Raw genomic sequence first — 24,252 nt, 5'->3', positions numbered from 1 at the left:
CTTGGCTGAAACAGCAATTGCATAAGCACCTTCTAGTGCCAATGAAGAGAGGCACCTCAACAGGAAAATTGGCCAGAAACATACCCTGAGAAATTCAGGTTATTCAGCCAGCAAAACCCATCTCTTGGTATTCACAGACAACCATGTACGCTAGTCTCCTAAAAAATCAGGAAACACAGATGTGGAAATGCAGGCCAAAATGCAAAGGGAATACTGTGTCCCAGTAAGAAGACACACAGCATTGAGAAAAAAAAAAAAAAACAAGTATACATTTGGAAATACAGACAGCTCTGCTATCAAGCAAAGTAAGCAGTCAGTGATAAAAATGGTGAAACTTAATTTTCACTAGTAACTGCACAAGGCAGACACTGCCAGTACAACTTATAAACATAAGATATTAAATAGATATTTTCTTGAGAAAATCACATGAGCAAGGTAAAGGATTTTCCCAAATGAAATAGACTGTAGAGAAGGAAAGCAGCTTCTAGGTCTTACTACTCTTCCTCCAACCCTATCCATCACAAAGAACAAAGCTAACAGCTACTCCAGGACTGTGATGCTGATTCTGAGAGCAGACACATCTATTTCATGAAACCAGTGCCTTCTTGTATGAATAATCCATTAAAGATCAATGTCACATAAGAAAGCCTATGAAGTCAGGTTTTAGGGCTGCCTGCAAGCCAGATGCTGGTACTCTATTTCAGTACATTTGTAAATAATTTGAAATTGCAAAAAACCAGAAGATCTGGCAGATTTTGGTCTTCCAAGTCCATGTGATGTCTGTAACACTATAAACTGATCACCTTCCCAAGACTACAATCCCTCTTGGACATGAACAACTGCAAGTAAGGGGAGTAGCTGATCCCTTGAGTGGCTGCACTGCTTTTTAAATCATAGTATTAGGTTATGATTTTGGGAAGCTACTCCTCGATTCCACAGCTCCTGCAACTTCAGACTCTGTTGGGCAATCATCCTTTCACCACCCTCATTCAACATTATCATGCCCTGTAGTACTAGTGCTAGCTCACAGATCAGTGTCCCACCTTCTCCTCCATAATACATGAATGTCCAACTTTCAAGTAAAGTTACTGCAACAGAATCTGTAAACTGTTCCCATTTGAGAGGAGAAACATACATTATGGCATCATCATTTTTATACATCTGCAATTTCTTCCTGACTTTTCTTTTATTTTCCTCAATAATAAGTTAAAAAGAAACAAGCTATGAAAAAGTCTTAATGAAAGAACAATCTAAAAATGGTCTCTGGCACAAACTCCTGACCAAGGCTTCATGCTAACTAAAAGTATCAGAAGCACTGAAAAGGAAAACTGACCTGAAATAGATCAGTCAGTCACAGTGGAAATCAAAATCACACAAGAGCAACAAGGACAGTGATTAAGACGACCAAAACAGGATGCCCAAAGGGCCTGGCCAGGGTCTGGAAGTAGTTAATGAACATAAGCACTCAGAATGAAATCATCTCCTTCCCAATGGCTGAACTGAGTAGTGACACAATAAATATTTTAAGGCTCAGATTAAAGCAGTTCCTAGGAAAGAGGAAGTTGATATATTCAGGAAATTTTCAACTAGGTTTCAAATGTTACGAAGGGAGAGTCTACTTCTGGCATACTTGAATTGTAGATTTATTTTCTAAAATAAAAAAAGTACACATCAGCTAAACTGTGAACATCTCCATACTCTTACCTAAAAACACAGGAAGGATGGCTTGCCATAACTGATTTCAGATGCCTTCTGTCTAGATGCATGTTCTGCCAACATTTCTCAACTAATTTCTGAAGTATCAGCTTAGTTTCAAATGTATGGAGAGATGAAGAGAGGCCTATACAATGAAGCAAAAAAGCTTAATTTATATAATGAAAAATTTTGAGAGGAAAAAAAAACCCTAGGAAAGCCTATTATTTCCAAAATAGGGATTGTTACCTGCAATCCAAATCTCCATTTGCAAGTCCAAGTACCACAGGCACACAGTAGGATTGCTGAGGCAGACTTGACTCAGAACAGCAGTGTTCAGAGACAGGGTTTTTACAGGCATGCCCAGAGCAAGAGCTGGAGGTGGGTGAAAGGAGGCATCTTATTGCAAAAGATTTTCTACTACATGAGGTTATCATCTCCCTCCTAAAATAGTCTGCTGGCTGTTTTACTACACTACCACGTGCTTCAACCACAATTTAAATGCCATCACATGCTCACATTTCATCTGGAACAAATGTGTGCAGCCAAGTGATCAGATGATGCAGGGATTCAGCATCAATGGAGAATGAACTACGGACGGAGCACGAGCCAGAAGCACAGACCCACTGACCTCAAGTGTGCTTATTTCCCCCACTGCTTATCAGCTGGGGAGTCTTTTTGCTGTCTGCACACATACTTTTTTAAAATAAACATATTAACAAAAGAAACAGGAAAATCCTTAACATTAAGTATGTACTAGTAGCCAAAGAAAAAAGACTGAGGGGGAATTGATATTCTGATAACAGTCAGAATTTGACTAAGTGTGATTAAACACAGGTAAAAAAAAAGTGGGAGAGGGGAATAAAGATAACAAAGAAATGCAAGAATTAAAGGAAAAAAAAAGAAAAAAACATGTTACACCCTTCTGGTAAGAAGGGATTTAATCAAAAATCTCAATTGCTTCGTTAATACACTGTGGAAAGTGCCAAAAATTAAGAAAAAAGGCTTACTCAATTTTCATATAGCTTGTTGAAACTTTCATTTAATTTAGAATCACAAAATGGAAAAGAAGTAATTCTCAAGCAGTTAGCAGAAATGAACAAGCCCCAAAACCAACACTTCAGGTTTCAACTACAGTAAATTAATTTCAATACTTCCCTTTTAAAAACTGATTGAAGAACACAGAGCTGTAGGCAAATCCCTGAACTACAGCTCCTCCCCAGCATATCCTTTTCCCTCCCTAGGTTACCATTATGACTCCAGCCAGAACAAATTATCTTTAAAAAGGGGCCGAGGGCTGGATCTCTCCCTCTCTCACAGGTACCTGCAACAATGTGATCCAGCATCCTTCACCATTTACTAACACCCATTTTGAAGGAGCAGGCACAGGACTTTATCCAGGGAGCAGAGACAAGCCTCACCACCATCTGCTGCAGTGACCAGCCCCTCCTGCTGTGGCAGGGCTGGTGGAGCTGCCTGGGCACCCCTGGGGCCCAGTGTCTTTGGCCAAGGAAGAGAGGAAACTGAAACTGAAGCCAATTTATGCAACAGCCTGTAAGGTGAGGGCATCCAGCAGCTGCCAGGCCAGCAGACAAGTCATCTCTGAAGGACCTGGCAGACACCTCAGGGAGAGACATGCAGCACATGTCTAGGTAAAACCATTCCTGCTCTGGATCTGCAAGCCCACAGATCAGTGCAAGATTTCAGGAGCAAAATCTCCCAGACCTTCTCTCACACCACTTCAGATGCTTTTCACTCAGGGGGGGGCATTAAAGTGAACTCACAGAAAACTAATCCAGCAAGTAGAAAGCTTGCTGCAAATGTCATGAGATAAACCAGTCCAGCATCAGACAAGACCAGCACCTGAGCAAATGCATGGGAGAGAAATATCCCATATATCCCATCTGCCAGGGAAAAAAAAAAAACCAAAAAAAAAACCCACAAAAAAAACCAAAAAAAAAAAAAAAACCACCACAACCAAACCCAAACACTTAGCTACAGTCCAGCCACAGCAAATCATCCAGCATCATTCAGTAGTAAGTTTCTGTAAGAAATTCAAAAAGAAATTCAAACTTCATATTTATGGGAATATTTATAAGAATTTCCATATTCCAAACTAATAAAAGTTGCCCTCTAGCAGGTTACAAGCAACCACAAAAATTCAATCCACACCAATTCTACTTATTCATAGTAATGTCAGGGAATTCAATTGGAAAGAAATAAAGATAACTTCCTTTAAGAAATTAGCTATTGCAAGAATTTGATAGCTCTGATTCATCAGGTGATACACTATATGATGGGCTTGGGTAGCCAAGCTGACAAGGGCAGCTAGAGGTGACACTGTGAGCAGTCAGGCCCAACAGTTTATCCTAATTCCTTCTTAACAGCCTCATCTCCACAGTCCAGGGTTCTCCCAGCCTCGTCACCTCCCCCACTGCAGATGCCTTAACTTCAATGCCCTTTCCAAAACACAACCACTCCCACTCCAACCTTCATAGAACAGAGTCCCCACTCCAGCCTCTCACTGGCAACACACACTGCCTCACCAGTGCTGCCTGGGCCCTGACCCAGAAAGCACATCCTGGGTTTCCCATAGCCATCCACTGAACACAGCAAGCCTCAGCCACCATCAGATCAATGGCAACCATGCAGAGACATCCTCATGCTATCACCTGAATGACCACCTGAATGCAGGCACTCAATGCTGAGGAGTCCAGGCCCATGGTGGTTGATGCCCTGCATGGTCAGGAATGTGTCTGTCCACAGGCACTAGAGCTTGGAATCTGTTGCAATACTCAGGTATGCTACCTTGTCCTTTTCCAAGTTCCACCAGTTCAGGGACTGGCAAAGATGACTTTGGTGTGAGCCCTTTTGGTAATTTAAGTGCTGCTCCTCGACAGCAAGGATTTCCAGCAGAGGGCATGCACTCCTCCAAACAGCAGCTAGCGATGCCATCTGTGGAACCAGGACAAGCACTGAAGAAAAATCAGTGACAGCCTATTCAGGCCCAAAAGCTGCATCTCAGATTTGCCAATAAGGAAGAACAGAGAAAGGCAAATATGATATGGTAATACTTCATCGAGGTTTTTTCCAACCATCTGTCTCAGGGACTATCTGCATCTAAAGGTCTTAAATGGATTTTTTAGATTTCTATAGTCACTTCATAAATGATGCAATTTCAACATCTACAAAAACCACAGAAATCATTTGCACAACTTAGTTACAAGGTGAAGAATCACTTCCTTTCATTTGTTATGACCTTGCCAATTGCTTGGGTTTTTTTGAGTAACCCTTAGCTCCTCTGCAAAGAGAAATAGAAAATAACCTTTCCACTTTCTCCATGCTGCCTGTTACTGAGAACCTATTGATCTCACATATTCATCTCTTCTGTTGACAGAAGACTCAATTTATCTGCACCTCACATGGACTCTATTCCTTCATTTTCTTGTAACAAGTTCTGTTAAGTCTTGAAATGGCAGACTATTCCATTTCCTTTAAATACAGCATTTCTCCCAGGCACTGCTGTAAATATAATTCATCTTGATGCTAGAATTCACAGAACAGTGAGTGACCAAGCACAGCATCTTTGTGATTTGCCAGGACTCCATGACACCTGTCAGTAAAAGAACTCAGACACTAAATTGAAATTTTAACTACAGGGAGCAACATAATACTTGGCACAGCCTCAGCAGCAGAGGAATGGAAGGCAGAAAACATGAACCAAGCATTTAAGGATCAAGGAAGGAAAGAAGGGAAGAGGTCCAGAGATCTATAGACCAGTAAAGCAAATGCCTAAGCTTGGTAAATTATTAAAAGATGTAACAGAAAAAAGAAAACAGAATTGGTGAGGTTGGCATAAATAGGGAAATAGAAAAGAATTAACATTGCCTTGGTAGAGGGAAGGAGCCTTTCCAAAATGCTTCTATGCATCTTAAAGCAATTAGCCAAACATAGGGCAATTCAGATAATACATCATATCTGAATATCCTTTGAAAAGATAACACAACAAGGACTGGTTTTATTTTAAACAAGGTCATTTGAGCTAGGAAACTCCTCTTGAAGATTCAGAAACTCAACAGAAGAAACAAGTAACAGTATACCATCAACTGGGTTTCACCATGAAGGGAGTACCAAAAGTGACCAATAGTGATCTAACTTGGGAGCCACATTACTCAACACAATGTACCTGCAATTTCACACAAGGCAAGGAGAGAGAACTTTAATGAGCATATGAAATTATTTGAATAAATCAAAACTTGAACTCACAGAACAGCCACCATACAAAGTCATAAACAGCCAAACATTAAAGTGAGGGACAAAATCCAGTGCCAACAAATGCAAAATCTACCCCAAGGCAAAATAATAGGGAAAAAAAACCCCCAAGCTCCATCATTATACCTGTACAGAAATGAGTTCTCAATTAGCTATTCACACTGACAGGTAAAAGATGACACTAAGGCAGCAACCTCAGGTCATTAATTAGCCAAATCATGGAGTCCAAGAAAAACAATACTGGAAAGTTAGAGGCAACAAACTGACTTTTTTACTATTTCTGTAGCCTAAATGCAGCTGTGGTCCACTGTGATACTACAAAACAAAAAAGGGTACAGAGATGCAAACTGTTTAAACCAATTAAATTAATATAATGGTATCCACATGAGGAAAAAGTGAACAAAATGTGTTCATCTTGGAAAGAGATAGGATGTAGTGCAGTGCCCTAATGCCATATGAACTCACATATAGCACGGAGAACATCTCCAACACAAAAACAAAGGCGCCCACTGCCACCAGCTGAAGAAACAAAAGGAAATTATTATAAAATAATAACAGACATAGGATTTACTGCCATAGGATGCTGTGAAGGTAAAGAGAGCTCAAAGTAGCATTAGAAAGCTATTTAAATAAGCTACAGAAGGAGTTCCACTGAGCTGTTAAATATATAGAGATACATCCATGCCTCCACAAGAAGCTCCTCAGCTATGGACTGTCAGAAGCTGGAAAGATTTAACAGCAGGCATCATGCTCTATTTTTACCAGCTTGTCTGGGATTTTTACCATTTCTTCCAGGCAACTACTACAGACTTGCATCTCACAAGATAAGGTAAGCTAGCCTTTGATGTGAACTTGCATAGTTATCTTTAGGTCATTAAGGGCAGTAAGACTATTTCTACATTTTTAATGTCCAAAACCAAGCTAGGTAAAAAGTTTTTTATGCTAGTGTAGTTATGACAAAAAATCTTCTGTAAAACAGTGCTTGAGTAACAGTAATTAGCATTTATTTCCCAAATTCTCAAAACCATGCATCAAATTTTGTTTCACAATTATTACAGGATTTAAAAGTTGAGCCAAGCAATTAAATTGTCTAATTAATATTAGAAGACATAGAAATATTCTGAAAGCAGTTACCCCTGAGAAGACTGAGAGAACACTGTAGCTAGCTCAGCCTAACTGCACCCTGTTACTCCAATGGCCAGTGCTGCCTCCACAGGTGTGCCCCCCACACCTCTCCAGTGTGGGATCTGGTCACAGATCACAGAATCATGGGGTGAGTCACAGAAAGTGGCAGGGCTGTGTCTAAGACTGTGGACTATTGGGATTACCTGATTTCACACTAGCAGTCCATAGCCACAGCAAAAGAGGTGCAGCAAACCTTGCTCACCCCCAAGAGGGGCAAACACTGTAATGCTAATACCACTAAATGCACCCCCTAAACACCAACATAAGTTTGTACCACTTCAAAATTAGCTAGCAATCATGTCTAACCTTAAATAACAGCAAGGAGATTAGCAAGAAGAAACAGCTCCAAATATCACTACAGCAATATGTTAAAGTTATGGCACAGAAGTAGCATTTTGTTAAAAAATTTCATGTGATACATTAACACATGAGAGTTTTATCCCCACTTAATCTTTGCTATTTAAATACCACAAAAAAGTTAGCCTTAGTCTAGAAGAAATAAGTCATGGATTATTATACTGACCCATCTTCACACTTGATACTGTGCAGTTGAAGTTTATACTAATGGGACTTCTGTGGGAGGCTCACAATTTTCAAATATGCAAAGTCAAGTTTGCTGAGTTAACAATGAGGCTTCAAGTACAACTGAAACCCTTACAGGGAAGCATTTAAAACTGAAACTATAATTTACATAATACTTTCAGATCAAAGAATACCAACCAAAGCTCATGGATCTACACCATCCTCAGAAACACAATTCATCACTGTAAAGCCATAAACAGCTGTAACACTGGCATTTAGCACAAGTCTCAGAAAAAGCCAAACTACATAAACCATTTTTAGATCATTATTTCCATTACACTCCCCAAAAAGCCCATGTACAATTCCTAGTGAGATCACTAATGTGACTAATATCAGTCTCAAGATGTCAGCCTCTTAGCTGTGACACCAAAGCAGAGATCCAGTTATTTCCAGAGTCATGCAGCACTGGAAATCTAACTTCTACAAGACATGCAGACTGCAAAATATTCTGATTTATTAACACAGAATATGCCAATGCAATGAAGTAGAAAAACAAAAAGTTGCTTATTAAAAGCAGTAACTAGGGTTGTGATGACAAAGATCCAGTCTCAGAGGAGCACCCTCAAAGGTGCTGTGTGTGGCAAAAGGAAGCATCACATCCTGTGTGATAACAGAGTACAATGTGCCATTCTAGAAACAGGTTAAAAGGTAAACAAATCTTTCCAATTGGATGCTCCAGAAGCATTAAGAAATGCAAAGACATGATTCCAACAAAGTGGAACTGCTTAAAAATCTTCAGCAGTTATCTCAAAATGGTACTGCCAGCAACTTATCTTTATGGATGACATCCTCAAGAAAGTGACTTGTGTTCCAAAAAACAAAACAAACACCAAAAAAAATCTTCTTATGTGGGTGAGAAACTCTTTCAAATACACTGCAAGAAACAATGCAAAGCAAACAAAGCACAAGTTAGGACAAAATTGAAGTTTTCCAAGAGATCACAACTCCTAGTGATCAGTAGCAAGAGAACACTCTTTTTAACCTCTAATTAGTAACAGTAGCTCTGGAAATAAACATACACTTTTAAAAAATCTGACACAAAGTATCCATTAAAAGTAATTCTCATTTGTTAAGCACTGACTGAATATGCTTGTTCTGTACTATCAATCTGCCAGGCAGAATTTGCTTTGCCAAGCCTTGGCCAGGCTTCTGGAAGAGCTGCCTTATTTTGCACTGATTGGACTGTTGCTCAATACAACACACCTGATACAACAATACACATACACTGTACAGGTACAGTACATACTCCTAATATTTGTGCCCTGCAACATCATTAGTTTTAGTGTACCCCAACAATAAATATCCCATCCACCCATGAAGAGTGTGCTCAAAGCTTGCAGCACTGGTTTCCACACTGCCTTTTACAAGGACTTCCTTTCAGACAGGCATTCAAACCATAATCCCAAACTTGATGCCACCTTTTAAAATGGAGTTGAGCCACAATGCAATACTTGGATTTTACCAAAGCAATTCAAGTCCTGCTTCATGGCAATTCATCCCCCTAAACTCCATGATTCTAGTGCTTTCTGAACAATTTAATTTCCAAGTACTAGAAGCCACTGGGTCTTCCAACATAAGAGTATCTCCTTCCCAGTACCACCTTCCACCCCAACTAATGGCCAAGGTATTCTATCAAAAACTCTTCCAGCCATGAGAGCAGGTGAGCAGCCATGCTTTCTCCAAGTTGCTTGAGTGCAAGTTCTCTGAATGTCAAACAAGCCACAGCTCACTGCCTGTGGGAAGGCTGCATCTGCTTGCATAAATTCCCTCAGACTTTTTAAAAGGCAGGAAAACAAAGGAGAAGAGAGTTTCATGCTGTGATTTCACATCCTTCATTAACTCACAAGAAGGGCACCCAAGGCTTCCTCTTCTGGACCACAAAGCCTCCCTATTCTACAGAAGAAAAAAAAATGCACAAAGATGAAAAAGTGTCTGTAATATTAAAACCAGAATTATTTCAAACAAACCTCAGTATATCTCACTTCAAGCACCATCACAGTTACCTGAGGGTAGACACTGCCATGAAAATATAATTATTTCCCTTGGGTCATTTATCTAGTGAAACTATTAGTATTCAGTAGGTAGTGAGGACACTCCTTGATGAGACCTGCCTTAACTACTACCAAGAACAGACTAAACTTGAGAGCAATTACAGCAATTAGATAGAACTCCATCCAGCTTCAGCACTTTCAGTAGTGAAGTAAAACAAGTAAGACCCTATCTGAAGGGCTGAGCATGGCAGTGCATTCCCCCAGTTCAAGTCAGTTAAAGTCTCTCACGGGCACAAGTAGAGGTCTGACAAGCTTTACCTCCAAGAGAAAGCAACTGCCCAATTCAAACCGTGTAAAACAAAAGCCACATCCAGAAATGAGGAGGGGGAGCTTGCCAGACAAAGAATGACACTGCCAGTAATAAGTTTTACCTAAATTTAGGACAGTATTTTTCAGCTGTCTGGGTCAATGCCATCTTCTTTTGCATCCCTAAAGACTTGATCCCACCCACCACAGGTTATCCTCTGGAGAGGCTTCTGTTGTTGACCATAAGAGGAAGCCTCTCCATAACTAACTTTAGGTGGGATCCATGGGACAGAGCTGAAGCCACGGGGAGGAAAGGATAGTGTTACAGACACCTGCAGCCTCTGCTAAAGCCACTTGCTTTAACTACACACTCAGCTACAAAGTTGCACTCTCCCTTTCCCACTAGTTTTTGAGCCCATCACACCCCCCTTTGCTGTAACAAACTGAATTGGCTAAAAACTAAATCAATCCAGTTTTTTTCCTGGAATAGTTCTCAGCGATTCAAGCACCTGACCGGCACCACAGAGTCTACAGTAAGCAGTTGCAACAGACAGAAAAATACTTGTCTCTTTGGCCAGAAACAGCACTGACCTTGGAAACATCAGAAATCAGGGTTAGACAGCTGATGCTAAGCTAGGAATGACAGGAATGAGGAAACAGAGGCAAGTCACCTAGGAAAACACTGCAGAAAGGAAGATTAGAACTCAAAACACAAGTGGAAAAACAGAGCCAACAAGAAAGAGAATGGGAGAGGAGAAACAAACAGTTACTAAGAACTTGGTGTAGAAGCCAAGTCATATCATCTCTCTGCTATCAACACTTAGAAAACACAGCAGTTGAGAACATGCCCAGCTCAACACAAAGCAGAAACCTGAGCTTAGCACCACTGGCAGATAAGCTGACAGCTCAGGTGCAGAGGCTGAGATGGAGACACAGAGACACACATCTCCCACACATCACCAAGCTGCCACAGAGAACTTTCTTTCTCCCTACTTTTTTTGAAGTCTAGGATCACCTAAAGATGATCTACATATTCACTGCACAATAATCTATCCTCACGTTTTGTGCCAGCCCCAGCTCCTACTTGACCTCCACAAGGTCAATTTGGTAGGAAAGCAAGCAGGTTAGCAGGGTTATTTCTACCAGCTGACTTCCTGCACCATCTCACCTTGGAGCCTGCCAAGCATCCATGCCAGACAATGGATGGGCAAGAAATAGGTAAGTGATGGCATGTGTCACTGCTGCTCTACTGCCACAAGGGTTTATCTACCCTAGGAGCACAGCCTGGCTTCAGCCTGCTCTGCACTCCCAGCTCCAGCTGAGGCCCAGAGGAGCTGTGTCAAACCAGAGACACCCAAGGCTGCAGCTCAAGCACCATGAAACAAGGGTAATACCACTCTTTCAGAAACCAAACAACAACAACAACAAAATACTGTGGAAAGCACTACATTCCTACAGCACCTACTAATTCTGCCTCCAAACTCATACTTAAATCCAAGTCTGAGACTATCCAATGGATAAAGGAAGAGCAATGAACAGCTTTCCAGCTGGAACCAGGCAAGGTTCCTAGAAAAAACTGAGCAATTACCTGTTTAGCAAAATGCACATACAGAGGGGCCCAATAACACTTAAGAAATTGCTATGCCAAACCCAAAAAGCAACATCCACATCAGAAATGGAATTGAGGGTAGTGTGGTGTGCAAAAGTTAAGCCTACAGTTGTTCCAGTCTTGCAATGCTTTTACAATACAAAGATAAGTATTCCACTTACCTATTTTAAACTAGACCAATACAAAAGCTGATTTATTTACACCTGTGCAAAACAACACCAAATTACAGTGTTTTGTGTGTCAATTGAAAACAAAAAAGTGCAGCATTCTAAGTTACAACAGTCTCTCACTTCTGTCCCAAAGTGTACTTTCCCAAGACCTGAGATTTTTTTGAGTGCTCTAAAGGCACATAAATGTTGTCTACATTTGCTGACAACAGCTATAAATAAAATGACACTAATTCCCTTAGTTTTGAATGCTATAGTGACATTTGAAATACCTCTACCAAGAAATATTAACCAAAAAAAATTAAGAGATAAGCCATCTTAATAAGCAAGTACAGGCAGGAAACAACTAGCTGACTGGCATCCTCAAAACTGCTGAGCCCTCCAAGCCAACTAATTAACTTAGGCCATAAATAATACGTAGATGTGGTCAATTTAACTATCAGCAGTTTACAATATCAAAGTCAGGTAATTACTACAACTTTGTATTTTAACAATGAAGAATTCTCTTTCAGTTTTACTGCCAAGTAGAGAAAATAACTTTAGCTGCATTTATCCATGAAATTTATCTTTTGCAAAATGTTCATGTGACACCAGGATGAAGAACTAGCCTAAGGCAAAGGGTGTGAAAATGCATTTTCTTGTAATTTACTTTATGCTGCTCACAAGCCCACAGGGTGGATGGATTTAAATGGCCTATTCAAATAATGATTAGATTAGTATAGATTTACATCCTGTTCCATGTTTGTAATTCAAACACTTTCCTAAACCTTTGGCATCAATCTTTAGAGAAAAAAAAAGTGAACAATTACCCTATCTCCACACACTTAAATGCTTTAATATACATGATTTAAATGCTTTATCAACAAAGGCTATGATGAACTATATCATGATTTCTGCAGAGGCTTGCTTTTAGACAAAACACGGTAGTTGCCTAAAGTGCACATTTTGAGGGCACTCTATGACGCTAATAAACATATAGAACATGCAAAAAAAAATAAAAGGCATTTCAATGTGTTTTGAACAGAAAGCCAGTTAATTTAACAAGTAGGAATCTTTGGGCCTGATGATTTAAAATCAAATGCTTCCAGGCACTTTCTGCTAAGAGACTTAAGAATTCAGAACTGTCTTTTTCTTACCTCATTTCTATTCATTAATTAAGTGAACACGTGGGGGGGGTGATAAATTCCACTCCCTCTCCCACTCTCTTTGCTTTGTACTGACTGAATGAACCTCAAAACACTTGAAGAATAGGCTGCTCCAGTTAAAAAGTATGTAAAGGTCTATTTATTTGAGATTGGGTTGCTGCTGTCAAAAGAGGACATCCCAGACTCCTCCCTTCTCCACTGAGTCCTCTGTGCCAACCACTCAACTGATCCAGTTCTGAGGGTCAGTCACAACTGGAAGAAAAGTCTAATACACATATTGGCAGGGAAGCAATGAACAATTTACTGGGAATCTGTCAGATCATCTAAAAACAAAGCAAAATGTATTTCTACCCCAATTTCTTTAGAAATAATCATGAAACACAATGTAAACTCATCTAGATGATGTAAAAATAATACACAGACAATACACACTTGCTGACACACTTGTGCCCTTCTCTGCCATGCTCAGTCACTGCCAGGCAGGTGGGCAGCAAGAAAACATATCCAGAGTACCCATTCTTGAAATTTTTCAAAGGGGAACTTAAAGAAGGGGGGAGGGGGAGGAAACAAGAGATAATTTAATTAAAGCTAGAGCAGTGGTTCAGTTTTCAGCAGTACTTGCCTAGGAGAACTGCTTTTGCTGGCATTTCCAGCCAACACTCTCCTAAAAACATCATGCAAAACAACCTAGGGATTGCTGTGAAGCAAGAGTGGACATCACATGGAGAAGACTTGATCAGGCAGGAATTCTGCAAGTTATTTAACAAGTATATATCTGGCAAAAATTATTAAGCACATTATCACCATATTCTCACTAAATATCACTAGTCCTCTCTCTGATAAGTCTTCTATCCTCCTCAAGAAAAACATGTCAGGGTAGGGGATAGAAAATAAGAGTGGAGAGCATGGGAATTTTTTTTTTAATCTAGATATTAAAAAATCACTCAGCACTAGCAGGAGAGGATGTGTGAAGATGCCCTTACATCAGCTAGTAATAGCATGTATTTGTTTTTGGGTTCCCTCACCTCTAGTTTTTCCTTTATCATTTCACAGCCTAAGGCAGCTGCACCACTACCTTTTATAGGGCTGCTGAAGGAAGCAGCATTGAAGATTTGTATCAAAGGAGCTTGGCTCAGTATTTAATGTTTTATTTGTAAACTGGACTCAAAGGCAACTGCTACTTAACAGTTTCTAAACACTCCATTCAAAGAAGTGTGGCCAACAACAGTCAAAAAACTGGAAGAAGTCTATTACTTCAGCTGAAGTTTGGGAAAAAAGAATTAATCAGGGTTTCATCTGCTAAACATGAACCTCTAGCCCAGGGCTGAAGAAGGCAAAGGGTACCCCAAGAATGCTTCACCCTCTCCCTGTTGGTCCCAAAAGTAAAGACACAACACAGGCTCCCAGCAAAAGCTGCCAGCAGGGCAGAGCCACCTCAGGACAGCGCTCAAGCAGACAGCCCTGCACAAGAAGGAAAACCCCTCTTCTTTCCAAGGCCCCAGTGCTCAGGCCCGTGCATTTACACTTGGCCCACAAGATGGCACTGACAGAAACACTTTGCTCCCTCTTTTTCCCTCTGTGCCTGCCTGTCCCTGTCACCAGGCTGACCGCTGGCCCTGGACTGGCTCAGAGGAGGACTGCCACCTACTGAAAACACCACATCATTTTCCCACACAGCTCAATCTCCCTCCTCACCTGCCCCCAGGTTACCCAGCCAGCTGGATCCTGCTGGCTTCATCCCAGAGGAAGAGGCACACAGCTGAAGGCAGCTTTTATTCAGTAAAAAGTGTCCAAGGTTTTCAGTACTACAATTTCCCCCATGACCTAGAATTTTTCAGTATTTCCTGAAAAACAGAAAGACCTGGGAAAAGCTAGAAGTGTTAAAAAACCATGCTGCTCTTCACACAAACTCCAGCTCTCAGTAATACTGACAGGACCAGCCCAATATCTGATGAAACATCTAAACACAGTTAACTAGAGAGAAATAGAGGGCTCAAGCTGAAACATGCAAGTGCTAGAGCCATTTGTGTATTCAGCTGAGCACAATAAGATAACTCCCCTTAAGGAAATGGAGAAATCACCATATTCTAATATTTCTTTTCCTTTTAATTAGAGCAATGTGCTTTTCCCCTCTCCTCAACACCATCTTTCAAAATCAAGCCTGTGAAAACTACTCTCCACTGCAGAATGCATATCACCTTTCCCACACATGCCAGGATATTTACATGCAAGCCAAAGTCAGGAACAGTTGCAAAGCTGGAAGCACTTAAGAAATCAGAGCAACTCACAAAAGACCTAGATTTGTTACTCCACAATTTACAGATAACTGAAATGATTTATGTCAACTCTTAAGTTCAAAGAAAAATCAAAATATTCTGGAGAAATGACAGCAAACAAAAGCAGCAGCCTGCTTTGCCAGGACAGACTCTCTTCTGCACAGTCCTCATCTGAGGTAAGGTTCAAAGCAACTGCTCTGCCAGAATTCCTCCCTTGCCAAAATGATGCAATACAGTCATTGTCACAAGAGGAGAAAGTTTTCCAGGTTCCTGAAGAGACTGAGCACTGTTATCTCACGTACTGCAGGATGCACTTCAGCTCTGAGGACTTTCTTAGTCCGAATGGATACATTAAGAAAACATTTTATGGCATTAAGGTCTGCAGGTACCCAAGTTTTCTTCACACAATACACCACCAACTATAACCTATTTTGTATGGGGTTTTTGTTTTCCTCAGTCACACACATGATTGGGAAATAACCTGACAGCTAATGACAATGTAGCTGTGTTCAGTATACACAATTGTACTTGTACAGTTCAAGATTTATCTACTTTTCTATTTTCAGTATGCTTGCCAGCTAAAAAATCTCTTCAAAACTATTCAAGAGAAAAAGTGTATTTGTAGGGAGGGAGTCTGAGACCTCCCAAGTCCAACCTCACAAGGCACTCATAAAAACCACAACTGCAACTAACAAGACCATAGCCATCCTCTGGGAAGTAAAAAGGCAGGCAGGTCCTGACAGGAACAAGACCTGACTTCTGAAATGCCCTTCTCTGCTGAGCACAGCAGGTGCCACACTGTCCCAATGCCATCTCCTACTGTCCCCGCTGTTCCCTTGCTGAGAGGGGCAGAGCAGCTCACCTGCTCTCCTCCCAAGAGCTGCCTTCACACCCGGCATCCCCACCACCTCTGCACTGCTTGCTCCCTGCTCAGGGCTAATCAGAAGACCCTCCCTTCCCACAGCTCCCACCTTCAGAAAACCAGCAGATGAGCCCCTCCTCACTGTGCTTCTCAACAAAGGAGGGCACAACAGGGCTAAAGGAATCAGAGAGCAAGAACTCCTCTGACACATCAGGAGAACAGCCTATAAATCACAAAGCACACTCTTCTCCCTTTTTAAGCCTTAAAGGCTCTGAAGTTGTGCTCAAAACCCTCCAACTCTCTCTACCCACCCTTTTCTCCCAACTTTCCTAGTTACCACACCTTCCCTCAGATGATTAACTCTTCTATCAAAGAAGCAACCAAATCCTCTTGTGAAAACAGTCTGCTATATTTGAGCATAACACTGAAGTCTTCTGTGCTTTTTCTATTAATAGTGCAATACATTTTAATTGCTAGATGAAGGTTCATTTTATTCTCAAGATCCAAAGAAACACCACAAATGAAGCAGTTACACAGAAGCCTCTCCCAAAGCACAGAGCAACTCATTTGCAAAATTGCTCTAAACAGATCTATCCCAGTGCTGTGGTTTGACCTGGCAGGAAGCTAAACACCACTGAGCCATTCACTCACTCATCCCACAGCCCACCCCCCAACAAATGGGATAGGGGTCAGAATTGGAAAGAAAGGTTAAATTCATAGGTTGAGATAAAAGCAGTTTAATATGGCAGAAAAGGAAGAGAAAATAACAATGATAAGGGGATATAGAAAAAATGTGATGCACAAGCGCCTGTTGACCAGGGCCCAGCCAGTGGTCAGGAGCAGCAGGTGGACACCCCCCCAGTCACCTCCTCCCAGTTTGAGTGCTGAGCATGACACCACACGGTGTGGGATGGGATCAGCTGTCCTGGCTGGGTCCCCTTCCAACCTCCTATCCACCAATCTCCTCCCTGGCAGGACAGCACAAAAATCTAAACAGTCCTTGCTTTAGTGTAAGCACTGCTCAGAAACAACAAAACAGTGAGTTACTAATGTTATTCTCATTCTAAATCCAAAATTCAGCATTATACCAGCTTCTAGGAATAAAATTAACTCAATCCCAGCCTAATCTAGGAGGACTAGTTAATATTTACTATGTCACTACAACTTGCCTTGTGCATGCTGACCACCAAGACATGTCTGAAACATTTTGGGTGTATTCTGACACATTAGACTCTCCTTCACATTTGCTTCATGCAGCAAAGAAAGGAATGTGCACCCATGATAGATCCATTGTGCCAGTCTCTATATGCACACTGTCTTATATGTTTGTGTTCAAAGTACCACAAATAGGGCAATACAAAAGAACTGGCAGGAATTAAAATATTCATGGTCTAATTCAAAATTTTTAAATTATTTTTTTACCTTGAAAGTACTGAATATAGACCTCAAGCAGCAAAAAAAATAAACCAAACAAACGAACAAAAAAAACCCCAACAACATACTAGCACATTAAAAAAAATACTAGCACTATTTGTTACATCATTCATTACAAAGACACTCTTGTAATCCACTTTTGTTACTTGATAGCTTTCTTCTAAGTCTTTTCAAATTATCGTGTATCAGGTGCTTTTGAGCCTGTACCCCAATAAGGAGGTTCATTCTTCTCTTTAATGAAAGCCACTGGACACACTTTATTCAGGAGGTGATAGCACAATATCATGCTACTGCTGATGCAACAAGCTCACACCAGGCAGAATCACAAGAAGTAAATTCTCACAGAAAGAGCAGGAAGGTTTAAGTGAAAAGGGAATCACGTAAGGATTTGAAAAGCTACCATGCACATTTGTGTTTCAGACTGTGTTTTACTAAATAAAACTGTAACAGTTTCTGATACTACCATTCCTCCCTGTCCAATGCCATATGTTCCTGCCTCTGTGTCACCTTCTCAGCTAGCATGACATTATGCACAAATGGTATACAAGATAAGGAATTGGGTTAATATCAGAAAAAAAAATACTATTTTTCCACCATTCTATCTGTAAGACATCCTTAAAGTAGTATTCAAAGACTTCTCTTCCATAGGAATACAAAGAATTGATAAACACACAAAACACAGTCTCAGTGTTTAGGCCTGCCACTCTGTCCATCATAAAAATTCTCTGTATCACAAGAAGCCATGCTTATGAAAATAATGTAAACAAGTCAAGCAACAGCATCTCCCTGTCTTAAAAACACATATTTACACATGAGAAAAAAGATAGAAATTAAGGGTGTGAGAGAGAGAGAGAGAGAGAAGTAGTCACACGTCAGAGGTCTGTACATACAAGACAAGTTGCAGAGACACACGGCACTTGGCTGTAAGCAATATCTAAAATATATTCAGAATAGTTTAGTGAACAAGTAGAAATCAGAGTGGGAGTTGGGGGGAAGGAATACAGTAGACGCATCTTAATTAAAAGATACAACTTTTACCCTTTGAAAAATATACCAATAAAATCTCAGCCTCAAAATAAAACCCCACAATGTGCAGTCCATAAGCAAAGAATGGTAACTTTAAAACATTGAAATTCTGGAAAATGTTTATGACATTTAAGAATCATGAAGGCATTTGGCAGCGCACCTTCTGGGTTAGAAAGGCATTATGTTGGAATAAACCCAGGAGCAAATCTAAGGAATATTGTTCCTGACAAAATAAAGATCATATTCTGAACAAGGGCTGAAAGGATAGGTAGATGATTTAATTTCTGTATCATCATCCTAAGACTGGCATGAAGGTCTTCAGTACTAGAAACCTATTTATTCCTAATTCACTGACAAGTGAATGTCAGCCAAGTCCATCCACATTAGCAGCACAGCTCTACACCTTCCTTATACAAATAAGTCTTTGAGAGTCAACTGGCAGAATACCTTTCCAAGTCCACACTGGCAGCAGGACTGTAGCCATAATGATCTAAAGAAGTGGGCAAGGCTCAGGGAAAGAAGCATCACCTAACAGATGAACTGCTGTGTTAGGTGTGGGTGTGAGGGAAGAAGACAGACAGGTTCCCTTGCTCCCCTAAGATTACCTGCTCTGACAGAGTGACAGTGGCACCCCTCACAAACTTTTCCCCAAGGCTGGAGCTCCATTATAGCCATTCACAGGCATTTGTATATCTTGATTAAATCTTGAGTGCTATGAATTTTATTTTACAAATTTGCATGCAGTGTTCTGAACCTTAAGGGCAAATCCCTCTTGTTCAAGAGATTTTATAATATATAAGCACAGGATCTCAGACTGTGTAAGACTGCCAGGCTTGCTTCATTTCTTCTTTGGTTAGTTTATTATAGAAATAAATTCCTGGGCTTGGCATTGCTGCCTCTGTAATAAAATGACCATCCTTGAATCCTAGAGGCAAGCAGGTAGAGAAAGGGTTCTCAGATCCATGGCTTGCCTTTTTCCATTAAGCAGTTGCTATCTCACCCGTCAGTATAAAAGTCAGAAACACAAAATATTTTTGAGCTCAAGAAACCTGTTAACATTCAGATAAGCAAGCATTAATCTTTTATTTTATGAAAGCCAGAAAAAAACCCCTGCAAGATGCTACTTATGGAATTTGATCACACAGACTGTGGCATTGTTCACAGGATATGTCAAACATTCTGCCCTTTAAAAGGCAGATACTAACATGGTTTTCCATTAACCTAGTTTTGTTTATTATTCTACATTCAACTGCTCCCTCAACAAACTTCACTGCCGTTGAACTATACAGTGATTTCTCCAGGGCCAATGCAAGCTGTCAAACAGCTCTGGTCATAGAATAAGAAAAGACAGCATTATATTCAGGAAGCTCAAGCTCCTTTGAAAGAAAACTAAACTAGAGTAACATGACACAGGTACAAGATAATCACAATGGCAAAACTTGCTAGGGCTCAGGTAGAAATAAGCCATCACTTTTTCATTTTTCTCTCCTCTGCAAGATTTCTGTGAAAGATACACCTGCAGTGAATTCCTTCTTAACTATACATATCCACACACATTCTTCTAGAACTGAGCCCCTCAGGTATAACAAGTATCTAGGACCCTGTTTGGAAAAGCAGGTCATGCTCCTCAGAAGGGAGTACAGTTAAATGTCTTCCCACCCAAAGAGAAAACTGGGTGAGAAAACAGCCTTTAAAGCAAAAATAGCAAGAACAGTAGCTAGCAAATATCCTATTTGCCTAAGGAAAAGGCGCACAGTAAGATGTGAACTGACAACACAGGTGGCTATTCTACAGTCCCCTCCATCTATACAGACATTCAGCAACAGCACTGAAGGCTCAAAGTAGAATAAACTACTCAACACTACAATTATTCTAAGGATGCACCAATGGCTTTCAGAAGGGAAAAAATATGGAAATTCAGTCCCTGGTGGAGGTCTTAGGAACATTTTTTCCATTAATGGGTCTCAGTTCCTTGTACCCGCATACAAGAAAACTGTTAAAAATAATTTTTAAAACCCAATACTTGCAGCACATTCTTTATTTCTGGTTATTTCTGGAATTATGCTTTGCTGTACAAAGATTGCTGCAAGCTCCAAATTAAGTATTCTCTTTTCTATGGAAAACTTAAATATCAAAAAATACTGGGGGGTGTGGGAAGGGAGCCATTTGTTTCCTCTGAGGAACAGCAATCCTCCTCATTAGAATTTGAAATACCCTTTCTGAATGTTTTATTATCTTTTTAACAACCCAACCTTACTGGGAAGCAAGAGGAAGAAAACAAGAACAACTTTTAGACACCAGCACTTTTCCAAACCAACAGATTTTCTCATCTCTGTCTCTTATTTTACATGTAGGAAAGCAACCAAAGTTATCATGTCCTCTAAAAAAGGGATGCGCAGATGGAAGCATCTCTAAGAAGCCATCTACTGCTGTGCAGCTTTCCATTAACCCCAGCAGTTTATCAAATTCTCAATCATGCTGTAACAAAGTCCCCTAAACTGGAGACCTACAGAGCTCCAGCAAGGCAAGGAGCTCTGACATGGCTTCTTAAAAAACACACCACCACTGCTTCCAAGATGAGCTCAGATCTGGGAGCAAAAAGTGCTTGTGCAATGCTGATCTTAGGCTAACCAAACCACTACCACGCTTTCAGCAGGCTCACAAAATTACACACAGAGAAATCATCTGATCCAACTACATATAATTCACATTCAATGTAAGGCTCAAGCACAACCTGTATAAGTCACAAAAATCTCCACATTGTGGAATACTTATTAGGAAAAGTACCACAATAGTGCACAGAATAATGTCACATCTCCCCACACCACCCTAGAGCTTCCTCTGATACCCATATTGTCCAAATGTTTCTATTATTTAAGATACCAGATACACATCTAACCCTTTATCAAGTATTTGTACTCACCACTAACTCCTTGTTAGCTCATCTGCCCTCTCTGATAATATCCCCTAAAGCGGTTCCAGAGATGCTCCTCACACTCTGTGCTCACTGCAATCTCTACACCCTGACTGAGGCTCAGGAAGCATTACTCAGACCCTGCACAGGGGAGCTGTGGCATCTCCCCAGTTCCCACGGTGAGGAAGGCTCAGATTCTCCAGGGCTGACTCACACCTTGTTAACAGAGGGAGGGGAAAGAGCCCAGGAGTAGCGGATGGCCAGGAGGCCCCTGCCAGCTACTCCCTAGTTGAATCCAGGTTGCCATTGCTCTCATCTTTGGCCACAGTTAGGGGGTTGGAAAAATTAATGAGAAAACAACGGGGAACAGACAACATACAAACCATAAATACACACACAAGAGCTCCATAAGCCCAAGCATTTGTGCCCCTTCTTGCCAGCTTCTGAACTCTCTGGTAGCTTGGGAGTAATTCCTGTTCCAACATGCTGAGCTGGAAGCCACTGCTGCCAGTTACCTCCACGTAAGAAAGGTGTTTCCGGCACTCTTGCTGAGAAGCCCCTGAGGCCAGGTTAACAATTTGACTATTCCCAAAGATACTCAGGCTCTCAGAACAAAAGCAAAATTATTTTTTCTTTCAATCATTTTTGTTCATTTTCTCAGCACCCCAAGGAAAGGAGCTGACAAAAGCTTTTTGCAACTAGAGACCAAACTGCAACACTGTAACTATTCCCAGCCTGTCACAATTGCAATAGCTTCAAGCTTTGTGAGAGACCTGATAAAGGAAATTAGTAAAGGGGAGAGGACGATATTAATGCCATTTCCCCCCTCTTTAACATTTACAATACTCAATTTATTTCTGCATTGAGATCAGAAGTACCTCCTCCCCCAGTCCTCCCCACTTTATGAATATCTACCACCTGAAGTTTGAATCTGCTCACACCCTTGAATGCTCAGAACATGAAAAGCTCAATGTGGCCCTAGAAAATACAAATGGGAGTGACAGCTGCTCCAAAGCAAAAAGAATGCTTGACATAATGCACTGTTAACCCCAGAATCTGGTTTCTAAGTATTTCAGAACTTAATTTGGTTCTTCTCCCAAGAAATCCTAAGGGATTTTCTACGTATTGGGCAGGGAGAAGGGAATGAAGGTAAAAATGTAAGGGCTTACTCACAAGAGGAGTATTAAAAGCAGTCTTAATTTCCATCTTTATCCATGAGGGAACCTAAGATAAAGGGCAAGTCCTGCAAGTATCATTTATTTCACTAATGATACTTTACTGTTTAGAGGCCTCAGGAAAGCAATCAGAATCTTTTTTTAATGACATTCAGTTACTGCCTGGCAAAATCACAGGCAAGACCAGAGGTACCATAAGACCCTGCAAATTAATTAAGACAACACTACATTAATTTAAGTCCAGAAGCACCAGAAACCAATTTTTCCACCCAAAAAAAAATGTCTCCAAGAACTGAAATGACAATACCTCTCACTTCCCAATGCAGAGAAGCTGAAACCTGTTTTTAATCTCATCAGTTCCTTCCCACACACCAACATAAAGTAAACTCGACAGCAGTATGTACTTGCTATAGCTAAATATACCAGCAATATTCGAGAACCTAATTTGCAACCCTGGGAACACACGTTCGGAAAAGATGGCAGTTTGCAGGGCTTTTATGTAACACAAATTTAAATAGAAGAAACAGCACCTGCCATTTTCTTCAATTAGCATTTCGCTCGGTTGTAGGCAACTTAATTTCTCTAAGCCGACCACTGCGCTTCCAAAGCGATTCCATGAATAAAGCGGACACAATGTATACGTACCGAGAATTCACTCGCACGGAACAGCAGTGGTTTTAGGCGCCCCGGGGCCAGGCAAACCCCGTCCCCGGCACTCGTGGCTGCAGTGACACAGGGACGGGGCGCGCCCTGCCCGAGCAGCGGCGCGGCCCTTCCACACGCGGCCCTTCCTTTCCTTTCCTTTCCACGGGCGGCCCGGCCCTTCCCTTCCCTTCCACGAGCGTTCCTTCCACGCGGTCCCTGCCGGGGCGCGGCCGCCACCGCGCCGCATCGGGCAGCGCCCCGGCAGCCCCGGCTTCCCCGCAGCCCCCCGGGCCCGCAGCCAGGGGAGGGGCGGCCGCCACCATCTTGTCAGCCGCGTCCCCAGGCACAAAGGCAGGGCGAGAAACCCCCCGTCCCCGGGACCGAGCCGGGCGCCCCCAGCCCCGACTCACCTCCAGGCGCAGGGAAGCACCGCAGCCCCGCAGGAACTCGCGGATGTTGCTCAGGCACTCGCCCTCCGTCCGCGGCTCCGGGTACACCTGCAAGAGAAGAGGCGGGCGGCTCAGCGCGGGGAGGAGATGGGACCGCGCCGCACCGGAGCGGCGTCCCCCACCCGCCGCTCCCCTCACCTCCCGCTCCCTCCGCAGGCAGCGGCGCCGATCGCTCCCACTGGAGGCTTTGAACCGGGAAGTAAACACGGAGCACAGGAAATGGCGTGCGAGGGCGGGGGGCGGCGGGCAGGAGCGCGGGCAGGGGTGCCCCGGCCAGGCGCGGTCGCGGGCGGCTCTGCCCCGGCGGGGCGGGCGGAGGGAGGGAGGGATGAGGGAGGCGCGGCCCCGCTCGGCCCTGCCCCGCTCGGCCCGGCCCGGCCCGGCCCTGCCCAGCCCAGCCCCGCCCCGCCCCGCCCCGCCCCGCCCGCGGGCTAGAGCGGCCGCGGGCCTCGCCGCACCATGCTCCTGAATTTTTCAAATTTCTCCTGCACAGACCCCCGTGCCGTGACGGGTTTGGCTGCA

At 42.1% G+C, this 24,252-nt stretch overlaps 1 protein-coding gene across 8 annotated transcripts in view; it reads right to left on the bottom strand.

Moving 5' to 3' along the window:
• ARHGEF7 (Rho guanine nucleotide exchange factor 7) overlaps nucleotides 1–24,252 on the bottom strand; it is a 116,430-nt gene that overhangs the window by 77,421 nt on the left and 14,757 nt on the right. For 6 of the 8 annotated variants that reach the window (XR_013180807.1, XR_013180806.1, XM_077173323.1 and 3 more), the window contains exon 2: nucleotides 23,692–23,778. Coding sequence is in view for 2 of the 8 variants with exons in the window: in XM_077173325.1 (XP_077029440.1) it covers nucleotides 23,692–23,778 (87 nt within the window). In the remaining 6 variants the exon portion in view is untranslated. Of the gene's footprint in view, nucleotides 1–23,691; nucleotides 23,779–23,868; nucleotides 24,034–24,252 lie in introns of those variants that run through there. The other 2 variants (XM_077173327.1, XM_054654782.2) reach the window with 1 other exon arrangement.

The sequence above is a fragment of the Agelaius phoeniceus genome, chromosome 2, assembly GCF_051311805.1.
Source record: "Agelaius phoeniceus isolate bAgePho1 chromosome 2, bAgePho1.hap1, whole genome shotgun sequence".
Taxonomy (NCBI): Eukaryota; Metazoa; Chordata; class Aves; order Passeriformes; family Icteridae; genus Agelaius; species Agelaius phoeniceus.
This window is presented reverse-complemented; position numbering and strand designations above follow the sequence as displayed.